Here is a 24,884-nt window from a genome sequence, read left to right as displayed (position 1 = left end):
TGAAATTCGTGCGTGGGTGTCTGTGTCCCTCAGCCAAGCCTGCACCCTCTCCAATCTCAGACCCTTCAAGGGATGTCCGTCTGCCCATTTAGGCCTGATCCAGGTAGGATTGGGCTTAAACAGACAGTCAGACATCCCTCTCACAATCCAGGACTGCTGGCTCCCAACTGCTTGCCTGCTTGCCTTCTGATTGCCCCTAACTGCTTCTGTCTGCCAGCCTGGTCACCCCCTAATCACTCCCTGCCAGCCTGATTGGTGCCTAACTGCTTCCCTGCCAGCCTAACTGCCCTTCCCTGCAGGCCTGGTTCCCCCCAACTGCCCTTCCTTGCAGGCCTGGTTACCTCCAACTTCCTTCCTCTGCCGGCCTGGTCACCCCTAACTGCTCTTTGCCCTTCCTTGCAGGCCTGGTTACCTCCAACTTCCTTCCTCTCCCGGCCTGGTCACCCCTAACTGCTCTTTCCTGTAGGCTTGATCGCCCCCAACTGCCCTCCTTGCAGGCCTGGTCTCTCCCAACTGCCCTCCCCTGCTGGCCTGGTCGCCCACCTCTGCCCTCCTTTGCAGACCTGGTCCTTCTCAACTGCCCTCCCCTGCTGGCCATCTTGTTGCAGCCATCTTGTGTCCATATGGGGGCAGCCATCTTTGGTCACATGGGGCAGCCATCTTATGTGTTGGAAAGATGGTCAATTTGCATATTACTCTTTTATTAGATAGGATATATATATTTTTTAAAAATCAGATTAAGGAAGTTCCCTTCTGTTTTTTTGTTTGCTAAAATAAATCTTGGCATGATATAGTATCCTTTTTAAATATTGCTAGATTTGATATGCTAATGTTTTATTTAAGATGTTTGCATCTGTGTTCATGAGAAAGATTGCCCTATAATTTTCCTTTCTTATTATATACTTGAGTTTTGCTGTCAAGGTTACATTGCCTCATAAAAATATTTTCCCTTTTTCTATTTTCTGAAAAAGGTTAGTATAGTATTGATTCTCCTCACCCCTTATATAGTCATGGATAATTATATACTTTTTTTTATCATGGGGTCTTTTTCTACTTAATATTTTTAAACATGTTTTTATTGATTTCAGTGAGTGGAAGAAAGAGGGGTAGAGAGAGCTAGAAACATCAAAGGTGAGAGATAATTATTGATTGGCTGACTCCTGCACACCCCCTACTTTGGATCAAGCCTGAAACCCAGGCATGAGCCCTGACTGGGAATCAAGCCCTCACCTCGTGGCTCATGGATCATGTTCAACCACCGAGCCACACTGGCTGGACTCAATATTTTTAGTCTCCCACCGGACCTTTTGTACTGGATTGCACTTAGTACATGCTTTGATTGTTGAATAAATAAGCATGTCTTTATATTCTCTTTTTCCTTGATTGTATCCTTAAGTCCATTTTTTTCCACCACCAATTAATCACTCTTCTTATTAATGTTTTAAGTTTGTCATCAAAGTAATACATGTAAATATTTATGGGAATCAAATGATTCCACTTGGCTTATTAACAGAAAAACAGGTTTACTCTACTCATTCCCACTCTCAGAGACATCCATTTTTAGTTATCTTAAAATAACTTTTTAGAACTGCTATTTCTCAGCTTTTTAATTTTATACATTACAAGTTGACTGTCTTTGATGGAAGATAAAGATTTTGCTATCTTAAGCCATAGATTCCCCAAAATACACATATAAACTCGCCTCCCAGACTCCCAACACAGTTATATCATACTTTTTAAGTTTATACTTAATTATTTGTTATTTCTGGCTATTTTCCTCCCTGAAGTTAATTTTGTCTAATGTAAACATTGTTTCAGTACAGATGCATCAAACAATCCATCTTTTTCTTTTGAATTGAAAGCATACTGCTGAACTTCTCCTTTTTTATTTAAAAAAATATATATATATATACACACATATACATATATATATACATACATATATATATATATATATATATATGTATATTGATTGATTTCAGAGAGGAAGGGAGAGAGAGAAACATCAATGATGAGAGTGAATCATTGATCAGCTGCCTCCTGCATGCCCATCAAACCGTGACCTCCTGGTTCATAGGTCAATGCTCAACTACTGAGCCATGCCAGCTGGGCTGCTGAACTTCTTTATCATCTTGCTCCAACCCAGGTTTGTTTGCTTTCTATGCAGCCTACTTTCATTATTATCCTGGGAATGTACTTGCCAGTCTTTTTGGTGCTGTACCTACTGTTTCCTGGACTCCATTTCTCTGGTTAATTCCTTTTTCTTGATAGAGCACATCCTCTATAAGCTTTTTGAAAGGGGGGTTATAGGAGTTTAAAATTCTTGATCTTATTTATCTGTTTTTTCCCCCTATCACACTTGGTTGACAGTTTGAATGTGTGTAGGATTCATGTTTCATCTCTCTTGCCTTTCTGAATTTTGAAGGCAGAACTCTATTGTCTTTAAGCATCTCACGCCATTGGGAAGTTTTGTATCATTGTGATTCCTGATTTTACATGTGATCTTTTATTTCCCTTTAGAAGCTTTTACCCATTCTCATTTCTGAGTGTTTTAGAACCTGATGATAATGTGCCTTTATGTGATCTGCTCCCCTCTTTTCTTTGTTTCTTTGACAGAACTGGTTACCAAGTGAATCCTTTCTATCTGGAAACTTATACCATGTTTCTGAAGAGTTTTTAAATGTGGTTTCTTTGTTTTCGTTTTGTTTTTTCTGTTTTCTCATTCTGGAAGTTTTATTAAAATGTGCCGTTTTGACTATAACTGTATTTTCCTTTCCTATTACCTATCTTTGTTTTTTTGTTTTGCTTTCTGGGGGAGTTTTTCAAATTTATCTTTCAACCCTCTTGTTAGATTTTTTAATTTCCAAGGGTTCTTTTATTTTCTCTGTCTTCCCTCTAATAAAAGCATCCTGTCTTAAAGGGTTTTTGTTGCTGTTGATTTTTCTTCTATTCTTAATTGCATCTTTTTCTGTAAGTTTCTTTGTTCTGTTTGTCTTGGGCTTTGAGTATCTGGTGATTGTTAGTTGTTTGATTGTATTTAATAGTGAGTCACTAAAAATGCTGACTTTCATATTGCTGCTGCTTGTGAAGCAAGGATTCTTAGAGACTGGCTGTTTTCTAATGGGACTCCCAGGTGACACTATCTAAAGTTCTTTTCTTTTGGATACCTCAGGTTTTTTGTTTGGTCATTGGTGGTGGTGGTGGTTGTTTTTCCTATAGGGAAACCTTCTAGTCTTCTCTAGGAGGATAAAAACTTGATGCTGGTGTTTTTGGAGTCTAGTGGGTAGGAAAAGGGTGTTGGAGAGAATCCAGCTAATTATCAGTAAACTCTTCAGTAATTCCCTGGTAAAATCCTATGTATGGCACTTCCTCTTTGTCTTTGCCTGGTATATTGAAGTCTAGTTTAACCTCTTTAGGAGGCATATCTTCAGTCTTCTTCTAGACTGGAAGTGGTTCTCAACCTTTCTAATGCCGCAGCCCTTTAATACACAGTTCCTCATGTTGTGGTGACCCCCAACCATAAAATTATTTTCGTTGCTACTTCGTAACTGTAATTTTGCTACTGTTATGAATCAAAGTAAATATCCTCATGTAATACATGAGGAACTGTATTATAGGGTCATGGCTTAAAAAGGTTGAGGAAGGGAGGAGATCCAGGAGCTGCTTTACTTCTTATACTTATTTTCAGTTGGTATTCTTTCAGCCTCAGTCACATAACTCCTCCCTTTGCTCCATTCGAAAATCCCTGGCTCTTCGGGTGTGTGAGCCAGCTGATTTTGCTGTTGGCTTCACTAACTATAGGCATTTAGTTTTTCCCTAGATACTATGTTATTATATCTGAATTGTCTGGTCTCCAACTTCTAAATTTTATGTCATTCTGCTCTTCTGTCCTATTTGTTTTTATGGGTTTATACCTTAATTTTGTTAACCACCATTTTAGTAGATTTGTAGGAGGGAGCATTGTTTTTAACCCACCATCAATCTGAATGTTGACTTTAGGCAGTGCCTTTTCATCTGGGCTATCTCCTCACTTTTCTGTATTAAAGTTTAGCTTTATGCTTGCCTCCTTTCTGGAACTTTGCCTGATATTTTCAAAGTATAAGCTAATGGCTTTTTATTGAACCTCATCACTTAGTAAGCATGATAATATATTATAGAGCTATTTGAGAGACTATTAGGAGGAAGAGGGAAAGAATGAGTATTTTTTTTCCTCCTGTTAAAATGAGGGATAAACTCTGGGATTTTAGCACACTGTATAAGAACTTTCTCACAATTCAGCAACAGAAATAGATTACTTCTGTTACGACTCTGTGTTTACGACTCTGTGTCTGTAATGTTGTAGGAAGAATTTCTGCTTTGAGCTGCAGCTTGAAACAGGTGACTTTTGAGTCAGTTGTTTTTCTGTGTCCTGTGTGGGATAAGGGTGATTTCTTCACAGATGCCTCAGGTATACTCCATGAGTGGGGAAGCCAAGAGCAAAGAGCTCTAGGCTCACCACCACTGCTTCCTCCAGAGAAATACCATTTTCATCTGTTTTTATATGTAAGAGCTTTTCATGAAATTTAATTTGAAAAATGGACTCAACTTTAAAAAACATCTGAAAACTGCTCTTTTCTACATTTTTATGAATTAGGATATTTACTATGTATTGGACACTTATTTACTCTTGATTGCACTTGAATGTCTAGTCTCTTATCTACTAGTGTGTGTGTGTGTGTGTGTGTGTATATATTTTTTTTTTCTAAAAATGATTCTGAAGTTCTGTGGTAGAGAGTTTATATTTTCCTTTTCAGAACTTTTAGAATCTGATTATTTCAATAAATAATTGTTGAATGTATGACTTAGCCCACATGAATTATTTCTGGTGAATGTTCTTTTTTCCAAGGTGCCAACCGGATAGTGTTAGAAGATTCCAATATCTTGCAGCCCGTGGGACTGACTGTGTTTGAAAATTGGCTCTATTGGATTGATAAACAGCAGCAAATGATCGAAAAAATTGACATGACAGGTCGAGAGGGTAGAACCAAAGTCCAGGCTCGAATAGCCCAGCTTAGTGATATTCATGCCGTAAAGGAACTGAACCTTCAGGAATATAGTAAGTGCTGACGGTGTACTGCTTATTGTAGGATTTGTGTCTAAGAATTTAAGATAATATTAAGATGTTCTTTTGTGTCTTTTTACCGCTTTATCTTGAAGATATTCATGTGCTTTTAGTTTTGCATTTTTTTAAACATTTGTTACTTGTTTGCTTGCTTATTCATTTATTTATTTATTTTTTTATCCTCAACCTAAGATATTTTTTCTATTGATTTTTAGATAGAGTGGAAGGAAGGGGGAGAAACAGAGAGAGGAACATCAGTGTGAGAGAGACACTTCAATTAGTTGCCTCCCCCAGGTGCCCCATTCAGGGTCATGGATCGAGCTTGCAGTCAAGGTGCATGCCTTTGACCGGAATTGAACCCAAGACCCTTCAGTCTGAGGGTCAACGTTCTAACCACTGAACAACCCAGCTAGGGCTGAGTTTGTGCTTTTATAGCCTTATATTAAATTCATCTGGGAGCTTTTTAAATAAAACTTAATCTTTTCCTCCATAAAATAGAAATGGGGGAGTGGAATGGTCTTGCTCATTTTCAAAAATGTTCTCAGGTACAACAGACACTCTGCTTGTCATGCCCTTTCTTTCTCTCCTTCAACCCCTTTAAGAATACTGAAATAAAAACATACCCCATAGTATACAGAGCATGTTATATTTATATAATGATGAATCTACCTAATAAGAGAGTAACATGATAATTGACCATACCTTCCCAACACCCACCAGCCAATCAGGAGCAAGTATGCAAATTAGCCCAATAAAGATGGTGGGTTAATTTGCATACACAGGCTGGGATGGGACAGGATGCTTTCATTATCACCATGGAGAAGATGCAGGTGTTCTGTACCGCCCCTGTTGCTCAGGGCCTCTGGGCGGCGTGGGAAGGCGGGAAGATCATCTCTGGGCCCGAGTGGAAAGCTGCTCCGACCAGAGTGAAGGCGGTGCTACAGCCAGGGGAATGAAGGCCCATTCTTGCACGAATCTTCATTCTTTGCATCCGGTCACTAGTATAGTTATAATGGAATAACTTTATTCTTGAGCAAAAGCAAACTAAAATCTGTAGGTAAACTTGGAATACTGTGCTTTAATAAGTGCTTGGGCTTTTTTTCACTCTTTGATAAAGTTTTCAATTCTCAGGTTTAAAAAAGTAGCAATAAATATTCTTTTTTATCTTACTGAAAACTTCAAAATGGCTGATCATCTTGGCCTATTTCCTTGTTAATAGATGTCTATAATCAAAAACACCTTTATAGCAATAATTACTATAGATCTTACATGATTGTACCTTTGAGCTCTGGTCTGTGTGCTCAATGTTTAGAGCATGGATCAGCATACCGAATGGTATCGGGTTCATCTTCCCATCAAGGGCACATACCTGGGTTGCAGGTTTGATCCCTGGTCTCGGGTGAGGCATGAGCAAGAGGCAACTTATCGGTGTGTCTCTCTCACTTTGATGTCTGTCTGTCTGTCTCTCTTGACTGTCTCTCAGAATGAATGGGGAAAATATACTTGGCTGAGGGGGGGGGGGGGAGAGAGAGAGAGAGAGAGAGAGAGAGAGAGAGAGAGAGAGAGAGAGAGAATGAACAAACAAACTATTGAAATGCCTTCTCAGCACAATGCTATGAAAGGAGAATAGAGGAATAAGAGCACCATTGCTTGTTCAAGTCCTCATTATTTTCTCACAGTTTGTGAACTAGGAAGTTCAGATCAGAGGTATGTAAGAATAAGAAAGTTAGAATTGTTGCCATTCTGTGTTATGATATGTAACTCACGCAGAACATCTAATAGGAATAAGGTAGTAATGACTCAGTGCCTAAGTTATTTATTCAATTGATATAAGATTTCAATTTCCAGGGAGTGTGGTATTTTTTTAAAAAATAAATAATTGAACATTTAAATGTGGTTTTATATTTGGAAAAACATTTTTTTTCCAAATATCTAAGAACATTAAAGAGAATGAGATTTTTATCAAAAGTGCCATAGAATAAAAGGTTGAGAAACATGCCGTATAGTTTATGTATCCTAATCTAATGACTGATGTCTGTTTTGGGACATTGATGTTGTATAACATAGTGCCATTGGTAGGTAGCCGACTTCTTCGTGCTCTTCAACACTTACCAAAACAGGAATGATATGTTAGTGAAAAGTCAGATAACAAATGGGTGTCTACATCAGATGTTGGTATTCTGTGATGGCCAATGTCCAGTTACTTTTAACACAAGCTAAGTAGAAAATTCATAGCAATGATTTCATTGAATACAATCTGTCAGACAGACTTTGAATAGTTGCCAGATGGTGTATTTATTTTCTTTAACCAACTATGAGGAAATTAAACATTTGTAACATTGGAGGTTATGGTTTTAAAATTATAATTATTGATTTTAGAGAGAGAGAGGAAGGAAGAGGAGGGGTGAGAGAAACATGGATGTGAGAAAGAAGCAACAATCAGGCTGCCTCCTGCAGGCCGCCTACTGAGATTGGAGTAAAAGCTCTGGCATGGGCCCTGACCAGTAATCAAACCTGCCACCTTTTGGTGTATGGGATGATGCTCAATCAACTGAGCCACTCCAGCCAGGGCACATTGCGGGTTATCTTTTGCAATTGACTAAACAAGTAATTTTGATTATTTCTGATTGGTTGATTCCATGTGAATTTAAGTTTTTCAGTAGATTCTTTATTAATATTAACTTTTAGAGTAAAATCATCTTTTTTAGAAAGTTAGAATTTCTGAGTTAAAATCTATACATAGTTTAGAAGAGTTTTTATATAGTCTCATCATTCTTTCTGCACTCTTTTTTAGTTTCAGTAATCAGCTTTTCTTAGTCACAAAATTAACATGAGCTGTATCATTACCTTGCTTAAAATACTTTAAAATATTTTATATATAAATATGTAAAAACAGTGTTTTGTTTATAGATTGTGTAGGATGAAGCAAGGAATTATATATGTGTGATAATCAAGTCCTTGCTAATTCATAAATGATTGATTTTGACCTGGCTGTCCGTCTCTTTCTCCTTCCTTCCTTCTTTCCTTCCTTCCTTCCTTCCTTCCTTCTTCTTCTTCTTCTTCTTTTTTTTTTTTTTTAGGACAGCACCCTTGTGCTCAGGATAATGGTGGCTGTTCACATATTTGTCTTGTAAAAGGAGATGGTACTACAAGGTGCTCTTGCCCCATGCACTTGGTTCTGCTTCAAGATGAACTATCATGTGGAGGTAAATACGTTTTCATTTTTCTGTGCAGGTCTAAATGCCAATTAACATGTTCTGTAACTTTAATTCAAATGAAAGAGAAAAACTGTTGTCTACAGTGACAGAAATTTAAAAATAATCTGATTTCTAATGATAGGAAAATTACTATGTAACTGAGTTGATATAGCTATTAAACATTATGATTATAAACTGATATAAAAATGTACCCCCCCCTCCAAATCAGTGTTTTTTTACCATAAAAACAACACAAAATATATATTTCTGTGAACAAAGATTAAAAGAGCTTATACACCAAAAAAAAAACAAAACCATTGAGAAGATGGTATTATAAGACTCTTTTATTCTAACTTTTCTAAGTTTAAAAAAAATAACATGTGTTGAGTATCAACTGTGAAGCCTTCTGCTTGGACTGCAAGAGATTGTATATGTTGATTATTAAATGACCTCCGCTCAGGTGTGTTACCTCTGCGTGACAATTATTTTGTTTTTGTCACTCCCCTCCCCCCTTGTTCATTGAAGAACCCCCAACATGTTCTCCTCAGCAGTTTACTTGTTTCACGGGAGAAATTGATTGTATCCCTGTGGCTTGGCGGTGTGATGGGTTTACTGAATGTGAAGACCACAGTGATGAACTCAATTGTCCTGTATGCTCAGAATCCCAGTTCCAGTGTGCCAGTGGACAGTGTATTGATGGTGCCCTCAGATGCAATGGAGATGCAAACTGCCAGGATAAATCAGACGAGAAGAACTGTGAAGGTATTTAAAATTTTTAAGACCTTTTTCATTAAGTTGTTTGCAATTCAGAATGGAGTATTGCTTTGGCACAGTGGTAGATTTGGGATTTTCAAATACATTTGACTTTATTATGTCTAAACATAGTTTAGTGCTAATATATGGTGACAGGAAAAGATTTGATTTTGGGTAGTGAGCACATGATGCAGTATACACATCTTATAACCAGAAACACACACCTGAAAGCTATATGTTCATGTTGACAAACGTCACACCAATAAATGTAATAAAATTAAATATAGTAACATGTTCCAAATTATTATTTTAATTCACTTAATATGCATAAGATTTATATACATCAATAAGCTTAACTGACCCCTAACTGGTTTGGCTCAGTGGGTAGTGTCAGCCTGCAGACTGAAAGGTCCTGGGCTCGATTCCCATCAAGGGTACATGCCTGGGTTGTAGGCTCGACCCCCAATGTGGGATGTGCAGGAGGCAGCTGATCAATGATTCTCTGTTATCATTGATGTTTCTCTCTCTTTCTCCCTCTCCCTTCCTCTCTGAAACCAATAAAAATATATATTAAACAAAGAAAAGCTTAACAGAGGAATGAGGCCAAAAGAACTTTAGTAGATAAAAATAGTTCTTGTTCCCAACAAATTGAATTTATGAATTTATTTATTTTTAACAAATATTGTGGGATTCTTTAGTGTCTAGAAATGCATGTAGAAATATTTTAATTCTTAACAGAATAATTAGTGAATGATGAAATTTAACATAAAATACAAAATAGGAAATTTCCTGCTGGATTGCCTTTTCCCTTTCTCAAGAAAAATTCCCTGAGAATAATTTTTAAGATGTATCTAAAAGTCTAATTTGTTTTCATTTGCACTCACAAAGTACTTTTTGACTTGCTGGTATTTGGCTTCACAATATAGTAAAAATAAGAAAACTATTTGCCTTTTTCCCCAGTGCTTTGTTTAATTGATCAGTTCCGCTGTGCCAATGGTCAGTGCATTGGAAAACATAAGAAATGTGATCATAATGTGGATTGCAGTGACAAATCAGATGAACTGGATTGTTGTAAGTAGGACTAAAACCTGCATATTATTCTTAAGGGAGAATTTTAAAAATACATTTTCCTTTCCTTTATGTGTGAGTTTTACCTATAAACCACTAGTTCTTTACTAAGAAACAACTATTAATGGTAATCATGTTTTGCTTTTAATAAGTCCTCAAAAGACAGCAGTTTTCTTATGCACAAAAATTTTCAAGAAACATTTAGTGTAAAGCATTAGAAAATAATAAATATTGTTTTGCCACAACTAAAGTTAAGAAATTCTGAAACAATTTATAGGCATACCATGGAGATATTGCGTGTTTGGATCCAGACCACTGCAATAAAGTGAATATTGCAATAAATTAAGTCAAACTAATTTTTTGTTTACATTGCATATAAAAGTTTTTTTTATACTATAATGTAGTCTATTAAATTCAGTAGCATTATGTCTTAAAAAACAGTGTACATATCTTAATTTTAAAAGTTTATTGCTAAGAAAATGCTAACTATCACCTGATCTTGTTGGAAAAATGGCACTGATAGACTTTTTCGTCACAGGGTTGCTACATACCTTTAATTTGTAAAAAAAATAAACAAAAATACAATCTGTGAAGCATACTAAAACGAGATATGCTTGTAGATATGTGGAACTCAGTCAGTAATCTGAACTTAAGAGTTTCTGAACATTAGTCCATGTTTAGCACCTCCCATTTTTTTCTTGATACAATTCTACCAGTATCTCAGTGATTTTAAAAGCTTCCTTTCCCTGGCTGGGTAGCTCAGTTGGTTAAAGTGTTATGCTGATATGCCAAGGTTGTGGGTTTGATCCCGGTCAGGGTACAAAAAAGAATCAACCAGTGAATGCGTGAGTGAGTGAAACAATGGAGCAATGTTTGTCTCCCTCCACTTTCCCTCTCAAATCAATTTAAAAAAAAAAAAAAGACAATGCCCTGGCCAGTGTGGCTCAGTTAGTGTGGCATTGTCCCATGAAACCATGAGGTTGCTGGGTCGGGCATGCCCAGGTTGAAGGTAGCTGTTGGATGTTGCACTTTTACATTGATGTTTCTGTCTCTAAAAAATGTTTATAACTATTGACCAGAGCCCTAACATATAATATATCCAAAGTGGTAAACTTAGTTCTGAATGGAATGCAGCATAAGCTAGGTCTATCCTGTCAAAACTGGTCTAATGGAATTTAGATAGCACTCGTTTTAAAACTCTTTAATCTTAATAAAGACTTTAAGCTGATATTTTTTACAAATTAAAATGGGATACTAAGAATCTATTGTATAATCTATTCATGTATTCATTAACATTTTCTGGATACCTGCTCTGTGCTCAGGATATCAGGTACTTGTACCAAGTTTCTCAAAGTTCTCTGTGGTTGAAGTAGCTGTAAGATTTTAGGACTTTTAAAGATAGGCAGAGATGGAATTGAATTCTAGCTCAACTTCTTACAAGAATATTATTTATTCTTGTTAAACCTTAGTTTATTCATCCTTGGAATGAAGATAATATTTAGCTTAGAGGTTGTGAGAAAATTAAGTGTGTATAAAATATATGGCCCGAACCATAGGAGGTATTAATGACAAAGGAGTGCAATAAGTGATATCAAGTATGCCATAATAGATTTCTACCAGTAGTAGCACAAAGGAGAGTGGTCAGTTCTTTAGGAATGAAGATGCTACTCATCAAGGAAGACTTGAGAAAACTGGGGTAGGATGAAGTTACAGGGTGTTGATCAGTGAATAGTGTAAATTATGCAGGTAAATGGAAAGATTGCATTCTAGAAAGAGAAAATATCCTTTTCAGACACAGAGTGAAACAGGCACCTTTGGGAAACTGTATGTAAATGGGACTGCCAAAATACATGGGAGTGTCAGCAAGAGATAACATAGGTAAGATGATAGGGGATTTTTATTTTCTTCTGAAGAGCCTAACCATTATCTCCAGAATAATGGAGAGTCATTGAGCAAGTTATAAAGGATAGCATGGTTGTGTAATTGGAAAAGCTGTAAAGCAGATGGATTGGAAGTGATAAGATTATAGGAAGGGAAATGTTAGGCTGGTTGCTGTCAAACTTTTTTGACCAAATCAAGACGATACAAAGACATGGGTGCACACATAAACAAATATGTTATACAACAATATTTATCCATAGTGTGTAGAATACATTCTGACTTTTTTCTGTTTTAAAATTCTATTTGCAACCCACTAAATTGTTTTCACCATCTAGTAACTTATAGCCTGTAATTTAAAAATGCTTAGGAGACAATTATAGTTCAGGAAGAAGATGATGAATATCTAAATCAAGAGGAGCAGTGGTGGTGGAAAGATAGATTTCAGAGTTATTTCTGAAGTAAAAAGGGTTTGGTTACCATTTAGATATAGTTGATAAGTTGAGTGACTGGAATCATTAATTAGAATATATCACAGGGACTGTAAACTGAGGTACCATTCCATATCTTGGCTGCAGATGTTATGTTTGGCTGATGTAGATTTTTTTATTACTTTATTTTTAATTTAATTTAAATGACTTTAATTTGCCAAGAGTACCTCATTTGTTTTATGATCTGCTTTACCCCTGGCATCTAAGAAACATGTCATGTCTCTGGTGACAGAGAGTTCACTTTAAATGTGTTGCATTCACATTGCTATGGGATGTCCATTGAAGTTTTCCAGGAAGTTGCTGACTGAATGGGTCTATAGCTAAAGAGAGAGATTTGCGCTCTTTGGTTTATTAATGATAATTACAGCGAGGCAGTGGATGAAATTTCCCAGGGAGAGTTAAATAGAGGAGGAAAATAGCAGGGGTTAGACAGAACTCTGGGAACCACCTGTACTTAGGAGGCAGACAGAAGAGAATGAAGCCAACAAAAGGAAACAAAGAATAATTTGAGATAGGGAAACTTAGACAGTGGTATCTTGGAAGGATATTGATCAGACATTTTTGAGGAGAACAAGAGCCAGCAGCATTGAGAATATAGAGAGGCCAGTGAGGTGAAGGGTTCATTGCATGTGGCAAATAGAAGAATGTTTATCTTTGCCAGACTAGTTGCAGTGTGGTGGTGAGGATAGGAGCCTGATTTCAGTGAGTCAAGATCTGACCCAGAGACTAAGAATTGGAGATAGTGAGTGTAAACTATTCTTCTTAAGCTTGGCATTAGGAAGCAATGTCAATGCACTAAAAAGGAATAAGATGAGATGGTTGCTCACAGGACTAAGAATTTGCCTCATATACCATAGATAAAATATGTAACTGGCAGCCTTTACGTATTGTGTAATAGCAATGTTATTTTCTCTCATTTTATTTAATCAGAGGGTGAGTTTAGCTATGTGTATGGGAAATTTGAGGTCAGACAAAGCAGAAGGAAGGTTTTTAAAGGATTTGCAGTTGTGAACGATATAGTCTTACTATTCAGAATGAAATGATGTTCCTTCTAAGTTGAAGAGTAATGCTCTAAATTGGATGAGCCCTTTTGCTCTTCCCCTCTACCTCTAATATTGATGTCTCTGCTTCTAAAGCCCCAGATGGAGCAGGTGGATGCCAAGGGGAGGGTCTTGCTCCAGTGCTCTCAGGCCCTGGCTTTCTTTCTGAGTCCTCAAGTACTGGTGTATCAGGCCTGTTCCTTTCCCTCAGGCAGCAAGACTCAACCTGAAGGCATCAGCTCATTGGGCCTGAGAGCTAATGCTCATCTTTAGCTTCTAGTTTCCTGTCACCAGACCTAAATGTCACTTTTCAAACCTAAAATCAAGCCCAGGTTTGCTTCTGGCTTCACCATTCCAGGTCATTTAATGACTTTCAGGTTCATCCCTTCTGGCCCTAAACTTTGCTCTGAGATTCTAAAATAAGTTCGTTGATTTTTAGGATATACAGAATGAAGTATGGTAGATTTTTATATGTATATGCATTTAAAAATTCTTAATGGAGTTTAACTCACTTTTAAAAAAATCATTTACAGTATTGTTCCCAATGTTTGTTTTATTTTTGTTTTCACTTAAGGATAGTTCCTTTGATTTTTAATGATAACATTTATCCATAATCCATGGGGCATGGTGTAAATGCGTTCATAAAAAAGAAAAGTGTTTATAAGTTGTCTTCATTAGCTTCTCTGCTTGCGCAAGTCCTTTTTTTGATTACTATTTGACTCTACAGTTGTTTTTCATTATATAACTGTACTGCCTTCCCATTTTAGATCCAACCGAGGAGCCAGCACCACAGGCCACCAATACAGTTGGTTCAGTTATTGGAGTAATTGTCACTATTTTTGTGTCTGGAACCATATACTTTATTTGCCAGAGGATGTTGTGTCCACGTATGAAGGGAGATGGAGAAACCATGACTAATGACTACGTAGTTCATGGACCAGCTTCTGTGCCCCTTGGTTATGTGCCACACCCAAGTTCTTTGTCAGGAACTCTTCCAGGTGAGTTAAGACCGATCCACTGAGAATCAAGTCTTGGGTCCTGGCAAGATGCTCAGGTTTCCATAATTGAAATAGGATATTAACCAGAGTCTATATCAAACTAGACCTCATCTGATTTAAAAAATCATAAGAACGAATGTTCTCTTTTACTTTTTTCGCATCTTCTCTGTACACAAAAGTCCTGAGGTATGATTGGTGGAAATTGCCAAAAGATAAAAAGCAAGTACATACACAAGCATTTCTATATACTGCATTTCTGAATGCACTCTACTGAAAGTGAATCAGCTCGTCATTAAGTGAAAAGTCATTAACCACTGTTCTTTAGATTCACTCCCGCAACTTTAGTACTATTGAGCCCAGGAATTAAAGGAGGCCAAAAAGATTTCTTTTTAGCAGAAATTTGGAAATAGCTGGGTGATTGCTGTGAAGTGTACAATGTCTTATATTCTCTTCTAACTTTAAGTGATGATAGTGAGATGGGGGTTTATTCAGGCAAAGCCAAGTAGCCAGAAGTTCTAGACTTGAGTAGACCATGTTGCTCTAGGGAAGTACAGCTTTCTTATCAGTACTTTCTTAGTGTAAAGAGCCTCTTAGAAAGAGGTTCTAAACAAAAGCCCTCTGAAAATATTTAGAACTTATTTACGTGTAACCAAGTAAACAAACATGATTTTTAAACTGTTAATTATTCTGTGTTACTATACCTATTTGCAGTTGTAGAATTTAGAAAGTCACTGGAAAAAATGAAAATTTTTCTTTAGCATTGGTGTTGTGATTACAATATTTGCATCCAGTAGCTGAAGAAATAATTTTCCATACATTGTATTCATGCCTAAAAAAAATGGGTTTAGTTACCTTTTGTGCAGATCTGTTGTTAGTCTAACCTGCTGCACAACCTCCACTCTCCTCAGATCTTTTAAGAAGTTGAAAACCTCTCATTTTATCTCATTTTGAAGATCTTTGCTTCTATTCTAGGGGGTAGGGAGGCTATTCTTGGCCTTGTTCTAGGCCAGCTCTCTATGGAAGTGTTCACTTTAGAGAGGATTTCCCTTCTCCATTAAATGTTTTCAATTATTAGAAAAACAAGGCATATTTAGAAGTCAATCTCTTTGTTTTATAGATCTTACTCATCAGTATTTGTCCTTCATTTTAGGAATGTCTCGAGGTAAATCAATGATCAGCTCCCTCAGTATCATGGGGGGAAGCAGTGGACCCCCTTATGACCGAGCTCATGTCACAGGAGCGTCATCGAGTAGCTCTTCAAGCACCAAAGGCACTTACTTCCCTGCAGTAAGTAGTCTGGTTTCCTTCATTTCACTTTGAATGCTAAGATTCATAGGATCTCAGATTTTTAATTCACTTAAATGTGGGTGCTCAGTGATGGTAATGTAAAAAGATTTTTAGTATAGGAGTCAGGCATATAAGGTTCAAAGAAGGCTTTACCATCACCATGCAAGCACTTGAAAATCTTTATGTTGGCTGTGTAGTAACCAGCGTATTTGACAGCACTCGACATTACTTTCTGTGTAGGTGAAAGTAACTCCTGAGAGGCCTCAGCACCTTCATTTATCTCATGGCCTCCCGAAAGAGGAAGCACATGGTATTTCTCCTAAGTCAATAATATTCCTTTAAACAATTAGAATTTGAAAAGTAAAAATCAAAACCCAGCTATACTGAACTTAAACCAGTGACTTGTAGATTATAGACTTTCCTCTCATCGCCTTGAGCTGGTTAACCGTGATGAAGCTGTGTCGTAAGAAGTGGAGAGCCACAAACCTAAGGTCACTTCTTTGGAGAGGAAAGATTGTGCTAATAGTGCAATGGGAGCCAATACAACTAGAGATGGAAGAAGAGGAGCTGAAAGAAAGTTTGATAGTCTCTGACTGGGATGGACCATTGTTATTTTAATAATTTCATTATTTTTCCTTTTAGATTTTGAACCCTCCGCCATCCCCAGCCACAGAGCGATCACATTACACTATGGAATTCGGTTATTCTTCAAACAGTCCTTCCACTCATAGGTCCTACAGGTAATACACCTTCTCCTCTGACACAAATAGGGATATTTATTAGAAGGATGGGATATTCTAATAACCTTGGAATAGATAATGGTCACAGAGAGAATAGGCCTCTTGTCTGGGTAATGTTGACTCTGCCCCTGCCACAAATTCTTTTCTTTCAGGGCATTCTACAGTGTCTAAAAGAGTCACAAATGCTGGCTTTTAGGATAATAGGATAGCCTTCAATGCTTTGGCAACATTCTAAGGAAAAGTTACCTATCAAAATGACGGATTTTGAAATAGGTTACTGCTCAGGTTAGGTTTAATTGAAAATCTAAGGATGAAGTATTGGAATAAGACTCGGCATGGTTTAGAGTAGGGGTGTTGAACTCAATCAGAGAAGGGGCCAAAATCTAAAATCCAGCCTAAATCGCGGGCCGAATGGTTTACTGAACAGTCATAAACTGTCATTGTGATGGAAACGCAGCGGAGTGCAGTGATGACAGCGCGGTGCGGGCCACATTGCAAGGCCTGGCGGGACGGATTTGGTCCGCGGGCCCTGTGTTTGACACATGTAGTTTAGAGAGTTGAGAGTGCTGTAAAACAGCAGGGTTATGCAGAGCACAGAATTTGAGAGAAGCTTCTGTTCAGCCCTTGCTTACATGTGTTGTTATGACCTGAAATGAGGTATTTCTTGTACAGTTGCATGGAATAGGTCACAACTCATTGAGAGGGGGAATGTGCCTTTGAGCTGATCTGTAGAGCATAGTGAGCAGGTTAAGCATGAGTATTAGAGTGTTGCCCTACTTGTCTTTCTTATTTGAAAGGTTAACAGTCAAGAGCTTGATATTCTCTGTTTAAACACTCAGTGCCTGGTATTTATTGTCAGTCCTCAAGTGCCTGTTATCTTCTAGATAGGTGTTTATCACGGTCAAATCACCCTGAAGTAATGTGTGGAAATCAAATGGAAACTTTTTATAGTACCTCATTCAGAATTCTCAGTTCAGTTTATAGATAACGGCTATTTGAGATAGGCTTGACACTGAACTGAATGTTGCTTTTCCTGTCATAAGTTTTAAAAAAAAAAAAAAAAAAAAGCTAAAATGAAAAAAAAAATGGAAAAAATACCCTTGGGTGAGGATTAACAAATAAATTAATTAAAAGCCAGAATACAAAGGCAGAAAACTGAAAATTGGGGAGGGAAAAGAAAAAGCAAGACCTAAATATTTATTTTAAAATCTTTAATCTCTTTAAATTGAATAATACACTGTTCGATTAAAATGAACATAATTACATCAAAACTATTGATAGTTCTTATTTAATAATTTCCCACATTTCAAATTAAGCCCAGTTTGTTTCTTCTGAGTGGAACTTTTTATCATTTGTTGAGATTTTTGTTTAAACTGGAACTTGAATTTTGCTAATTCTGTTTCCTTCCTTTCCCTGTTTTTATCCCCATGAAAATGGAAATATTGGGCCTTTTGAATGTTGAGCCAAGAAATTTTATCAAGGCTCTTATCTGGACAGAAAGATAAGATCTAAAAAAGACTATGACATCATGTAAATATTGGTAGTAAATAAAAACTTGAGAAAACCTGCTCAGCAGGTTATGTAACACTTGGTCTTTTGGCAGCCTTCTCTTTTGAGGCAAGTCTTAATGCTAGCAAATGGTCTGTGTTCTGGGATATTACCTGTGGTACTCTCTATCACTAGGTATTTTATGGATTGTTACTTCCGTTTTGCACTTGCTCTTGCCTCTCTGTTGCAGTTACTCTGATGAGAAAGATTAACTTTTCTATAGTTAGAATATAAAAAGTTGCAGGTATAAATAGAAATGATAGAAAAACTAGCACGTTAAGTTAGCTCTTATTTTTACTGTTGCGATCCTCTCTTTCCAGTGCCTTTTTCTTTAGTTAGTCATGCTACAAACTTTATTAACCACTGTAGATTATTTAAAAAGATCAGAGGTAAGTTATATCAAATAAACATTTAAAAGTTCTCTATGGGTATTAAGAACTTATCATTTTGATGTTGAGTTAAAGCTGCTAATATGACCATAAGCTTGTCTTTTCGAGGAAAATCAAAACCTCTGAAACCAAAGCAGTTTTCCTTTGCTGATAGTAACAGTAATGGGATAGATATGCCCCTTAGGCTGCCTACAATATTCAGTCTGACTTATACAGTATTTGATTTTTAAAGAGAGAATGAAGTCTTCAGACATCACTAAGTTATTCGTCAGGTAAATTGTAGAGCAGTTAAAGGATGTTGAAAGAACATAAAACACCCAAGTAGTATAAAGTGTGTGAAGACCCATCCTGGATGGTATGGCTTAGTTGATCGGGGATTATCCCCTGCACCAAAAGGTTGCAGGCTCGATTCCCCGTTAGGGTATATGTCCCAGTTGAGAGTTCAATCCCTGGTTTTCGCTGTGAGATCAGTCTCGCGCTCTCTCTCTCTCTCTCTCTCTCTCTCTCTCTCTCTCTCTCTCTCTCTCTCTCTGTCCCTTCTGTCTAAAAGTCAATAAAAAATATATTTTTTAAAAAGTGTGAAGACTCATTCTAGACCATGAAGTGGCAGAAATTGGTGAGGCTCACTATATATACTAGTAGACTAAAGACTGAATGTATAACTGACAGATTTCCAAAAATAACCAGTAAGTACAACTTTGAATAGTTCTTTTATTTCATTATCCAGTTTAATGTAAAGCTATAAGAACACATCCAGGGTCTAGATTGAGTTTACCTGTGCATTTCCATCCTACTCATTTTTAATCGCCTCTAATTACATTGTATTTTCAAATACAAAATACATGCTACCTTCCACTTCCAGTCTGCCTTTGAAAATTGCCTCCTGCTCTGTGCAATTTAGATTGTAGTAGTTTATTATCTTCAATGTGAAGTTTACATCTAATACCTCTGTATTTTGATAGGGAAAACCACTTTTCCATAAAACTAACGCTTCTCTTGGTTTTCTTCCTGTACCAGCTACAGGCCATACAGTTACCGGCACTTTGCACCCCCAACCACACCCTGCAGCACAGATGTTTGTGACAGTGACTATGCTCCCAGCAGGAGAATGACCTCAGTGGCAACAGCCAAGGGCTACACTAGTGACTTGAACTATGACTCAGAGCCTGTGCCCCCACCTCCCACACCCCGAAGCCAATACTTGTCAGCAGAAGAGAACTATGAAAGCTGCCCACCTTCACCATACACAGAGAGGAGCTACTCTCACCACCTCTACCCTCCGCCACCCTCGCCCTGTACAGACTCCTCCTGAGGAGGGGCCCTCCTCCTCTGACTGCCTCCGACGCAAACATGTACATACAAATTTGGTTGAGATCTGGAGGGGGGGAGGGAGATACTAGAGAAGGATGAGGCAGACCATGTACAGTTAAATATTATAAATGGGGTAGGGAATACTGGAGATATTTGTACAGAAGAAAAGGATATTTATATATTTTCTTAAAACAGCAAATTTGCTGCTTGTGCCATAAAAATTTGTATAAAAATAAATTTGTACTAAAAGTTTTATTTTTGCAAACTAAATACACAAAGCATGCCTTAAACCCAGTGAAGTGACTGAGTACAAGGAAACAGGAATAATAAAGGCATCAGTGACCAGGAATCTCTGGGCTTTATTGATACCAAAAATAAAAGAAGAAGAAAAGTTGAAGTCCATCTTAGAGCAGCTTGGAAGTAGCCAGATTGCCTTCATGTTAACTAGCACTTGAGGGCCTACATGTATAAGAAATCATGAGGAAAATGGAATCAATACTAACTTTGGACATAGGACTTTGTTTTCTCTAGAAATCCAGCAATTTTAGTGAGGAAGACAGATACAAAAATCCATCTGGGTGTTGCTGCTGTAGGAAAGATCAGCTGTCTGGTGAGATGCCGTGGGGCTGATGGTGTGTGCAGTCTCTGTCCCTCCCTGAGAATCCGCGCCCACCTCTCAACTTCTCCTCCAGGTGTTTGCACCCTGCCTGCTCCCCCAGCAGCTTCGTAGGCCATTTGCCAAGATACCATGATTTATTCAAAGCTTCTTATCTGAAGATTGATTAAATGGGATTTTCTAAATTAAGGTTTTATTTTAATACTTATACTCCCTCCACTCTCCTGTAGGCTCAGCTCTTCAATTTGACTGCTGTTTGTGCATAATGATCAAAAGTTAGACACATTGCTCCTCTTTACTTCTAAGATTGTTTTAATGCTCATTGAACTGTCTTTTCACAACACATATAGACAATGTTTAAGAATTATAAATTTAACCGTTATGTTTTTGTTGTAAGTTGACCATATATCCTTGCAGTACTTTCAGCATGTAATATCAGATTATAAAATCATGTTTATATTTTTTTTTCCTACTAAAATATTTAAATATGTTCTGGTTAGAGACAATCTATATAAAAGGAGAATGTTTTGTTATCATTAGGTTTTCACGTTAGTAACTGTTCATGACATTTTCATGTCCTTTAGGCCAATTTTTCTCAGAATGATGTCTGCATACATACCTATCCTAACGTGTGACATGAGTTTAATATCTTTCTTGTTACCTAATGTGAATATTAGATTTTTTTCAAATTATCCTTATAATCACCATATATATATATATATATATATATATATGTATGTATATGTATGTATATATGTGTGTATGTGTGTATATACATATGCATATACATACACATACATACATATACATATACATATACATATATATATATATATATATATATATATATATATATATATATATATATATATATATTAGTGCGTGTTCTCTCTTATCCCCTTACGGATTAAGATGATTTAACAAATTTAACAATACGGATTAAATGAGAAGGCATACTTTTAACTTCTCAGCTGTCAGAACTTGGCGGAGAGGATATTGAAAGGCTCTCCGTAACCTGTCTGGCCTGCAGGGTATGGGCTCCACCCCCAGCTGTCAGGGCTGGCCTGTGGAATGATTCTCACACTGCGTTGCCACCTTGCCAGAAGTTAGTTTCCTGCTTTACACGTGTTTCCAGCATTTCTCTACTAAAATTGAATGTGTTTTTAAACTAATGTATTTTTTACCTTAGCAAATGTTGGTCGTTTATTTCTGAATGTTTTTTTTTTTTTAAATTCAGTCTTGCTGAGAGGCCTCTCTGGATTTAAGGGCCCAATGAAAAACAATGGAAGGAAGGATTTAGAATATCAGCAAGGGTGAAGTAATTCTTTAAGCAATTAAAGAACGCCTAAGTAAACTTTTCAAGGGGAAAAAACTTGGTTTCAGAATACTGATTAGACACCTTATAAGAATCCGTGCGCCTTATGAGAATCCTGTGCACTTGATTTTGCATATAAATAAGTGGTGATGCAGCAGTGTCTTGCATCTCAGTCAGACAAGTGTAGCTTTTCCTGTCAATGGAACAGTGTGCTCACAGCCCGACAGAATGGACACAGAAGTTGCATTCTGGGACACAGCATGGGCACTTGATGCTTAAATGAAGATGGAAAGGTTAGCATTAACTGGGTATCAATTAGAATTTGAGAATTCTATATGTTTACATTTTTTTTTTAATGTGCATCTTTATCTGGTGGGCTTCCCATGTGGAAACTTGCACTATAATGAACTAAGAAGAATATTGCCTTGTTGTATGTCAGTCCAAGTGCTTGTACTGCGATGGCAATGGCCTCTTCTTGCAAAATGCTCATTTGTGTGCCAATTTGAAATTCTTTGAAGGCAGTTCAGCTTAATCTCAGAATCCTCTTTCTGGGTTAGTGGAGATGGATTTTTAATGTTTTGGGGAGTAACTTTAAAAGGAGAGAATGGTCAGAATTCAGAAAGGATTTATTGGCCCTTCCGTTACATGGACAGTTAAGCTTAAGTAAACTTTCTTGATTATTAAACACAAGAGCTTATTAATTAGAAAAACTAAGAATAAGACAGATAAAACAAGAAACACTAAATCATGATAGCACAAATTGGGAGGAAAAAATTAAAAATGGTTTTGAATTGGGTGCATTGTGAGATTCATTATCTATGAGTGGGGGAATAAATAACATTTCATTAGGTTCCTTAAATAAAAAAGTATTTATTTCAAACATGTCTTAAAGTATGCCCACTTACTGATATGCTTAGAATTATCTGAGAAATTAACTCAAGCAGAACTTACCTTCAGTGCACTATAGCAAGCTATTCCGCATTGACATAGTCTTTTATGACCCTGAACTTTTCTAACTTTGACCTTGGCTCCTATAGAGTCCTGGTCTTCTGAACAGTGGCCTGAGGAGTTTTGTTCTGAACCGTTAATACATTAAACAACTGTTCTATATGGATGTTATGTATTTAGAAATCTAATACCAAAGGATAAGTTAGAGGGGGATGATTTGAGCAGTAAAATTTTAGGATGTTTGAGGATTGCATTTGTTTATTAAAAAATTCTCTTAAGTCAATGATTTGTATAGGGTCAACTCATTTGATATTAGGATATAAAAATTGCCTCCATTTTTACTGGGTAGCAATTAGTTTTTTTGGGAAAGTCTATTTGCTGTAAAGGCCCATTAATGAAGAACACTTCAGATACAGTTAGTAGCTGCAGTTTACTTAGCCAATTAATAAACTGTATATTTATGCGACCTGATACCAATAATTATGGTAAACATTGTTTACTTCTGGTATTAAGGGGCTTTCCTTAAGCTCCTCTGCAATAGATGTAACGCTGCTGTTCCCCGGTCTAGGCCGGTGTCTGGATAAGATGCTTAGAAATGCAGTTTTAAAACGTGCCACTCCATTGATTGGCATGCCTTAAGATCTGCATATTGGTTATCATTTCACATCTAATAAAATTCAGGAACAGGAATCTTGGGCTTTTCAAACACCAAATATGTCATGTTTTATTAAGTTACTCAGTGTGGAGTGCAGATATGAGTATGTAAATGTCAGTCAGCTGAAAAATATTTGGACATCTGCAAATGAGACTATACACTAGGTGTAGACATGAACTGAGTCATAAAGGAATTTATAATAAAATTTGTTTAAAACGTTCTCAGGAATTTTAAATTAAAGAAATTTAACTTTATTTGGTATTGCTTTCCTTATCCCAAGCCTAAAATAAGCCAAGAGAAATAATGATTTTAGAAAATACTGGTGCATGTGAGGTTTCTGTCTTCTGGAATGGCATCATTTCATAATAGTCTCAAAAGTTAGCTCTTGAAATTTTCAGTGTTTTAGGCAGAATTTAGACCTAAAACATGCCATTTTACATTTATAATTTTAAAATACTGTTAATTATGAACATTGTAAATTTATATGCTCAGGATATTTGTTTTAATTCTGTGTCTTATTAAACTAAAACTACATGAGTAGAGAGGGGAGGTAGATTTTTTTTAGGTTAATCTAGATTATTTAGAGTGAAATCTAACTATCCTCACCCTTCTTCAGTGCAGGTACACTTCACTTTATTTTTTGTTTTTTGTAAGGCATTCTTGAACAATTAAGTTTTCCGCTGAAAGAAATAATTCATGATTTTACAGGTGGAATTATAAACTAACCACATAGAACTAACAAAACACTTTCCCCCCTGCCATTAGTTAGGATTTGCCTAAAAGTTAACACCAAACAATTATAGAGAACTGCTTTTGCTTAACTGTCCATTCTTTTTAAAATTAAATATAATCAGGGAAGGAATGCATATATGTGTATGTGAATATGTATATGTTACCATTCCTTTAATATGGGTATTAAAAGGAAAATAAAGAGAGTCTGATTAAATGTAATATTATGTGAAATTAAGTATCTGGGGTTAGTGAGGAAAATATAGAGTAAAGAGGATACTGAGACGCTTGAGCTGGACTAGCCTTATTTGCAAGTGAAGGATCTGGTGCTGCTTTCAGATGTTTATCCTTTATGTTTTTAAATTTTTTCTTAAGCTTTAATCTTCGTTTTGTCTTAAAGTCAGCTGGTGTTTCTTGTCCATGGACTTTGGTACGATGGTGCTTTGCAAGGATGTATTTATATATTTTAATGGCCAACATTTGGTCAGCCCTTGTCCACTATTCACGTCCCCCTTTTTGTAAAATAAGTGCTTTAATTGTATACTGTATAAAAATACCTTGTATAAACCCCCCTTTGATTATTACACTAAGCTGAGTTGTAACAAATGAAATGTTGATTTTTATAATAAAACAGTGGAAAATAAAAAGTGTTGTTTCTTTTCATCAAGAAATTAAAACCAGCTGCCTGTGCTTTGCTGTGGTACACAACCATTGTGTTTCAGATACAACAAAACCCACCTTTATTTTTATTTCAAATAAAATACAACCTTATTAGGCAGTGATTGATCTCAAATAGGTGATTAATGGAAACCAAGTTTAG

At 36.6% G+C, this 24,884-nt stretch overlaps 1 protein-coding gene across 7 annotated transcripts in view; it reads left to right on the top strand.

The window, feature by feature from the left end:
* The window catches only part of LRP6 (LDL receptor related protein 6), a 117,688-nt gene extending 97,086 nt beyond the window's left edge, over positions 1-20,602 (top strand). For 4 of the 7 annotated variants that reach the window (XM_036457827.2, XM_036457831.2, XM_036457825.2 and 1 more), the window contains 8 exons: positions 4,886-5,095; positions 8,182-8,307; positions 8,824-9,060; positions 10,012-10,122; positions 14,296-14,526; positions 15,677-15,813; positions 16,456-16,553; positions 19,508-20,602. In XM_036457827.2, coding sequence (XP_036313720.1) covers positions 4,886-5,095; positions 8,182-8,307; positions 8,824-9,060; positions 10,012-10,122; positions 14,296-14,526; positions 15,677-15,813; positions 16,456-16,553; positions 19,508-19,802 — 1,445 coding nt within the window. In that variant the 3' untranslated portion in view covers positions 19,803-20,602. The remainder of the gene's footprint in view (positions 1-4,885; positions 5,096-8,181; positions 8,308-8,823; positions 9,061-10,011; positions 10,123-14,295; positions 14,527-15,676; positions 15,814-16,455; positions 16,554-19,507) is intronic. The other 3 variants (XM_036457828.2, XM_036457826.2, XM_036457829.2) reach the window with 3 other exon arrangements.
* Positions 20,603-24,884: the final 4,282 nt, after the last annotated feature.

This window comes from Pipistrellus kuhlii, unplaced genomic scaffold (genome assembly GCF_014108245.1).
Source record: "Pipistrellus kuhlii isolate mPipKuh1 unplaced genomic scaffold, mPipKuh1.p scaffold_m20_p_3, whole genome shotgun sequence".
Taxonomy (NCBI): domain Eukaryota; kingdom Metazoa; phylum Chordata; class Mammalia; order Chiroptera; family Vespertilionidae; genus Pipistrellus; species Pipistrellus kuhlii.
Note: the sequence above shows the minus strand (reverse complement) of the source record. Positions and strands in the feature narration are given on the sequence as shown.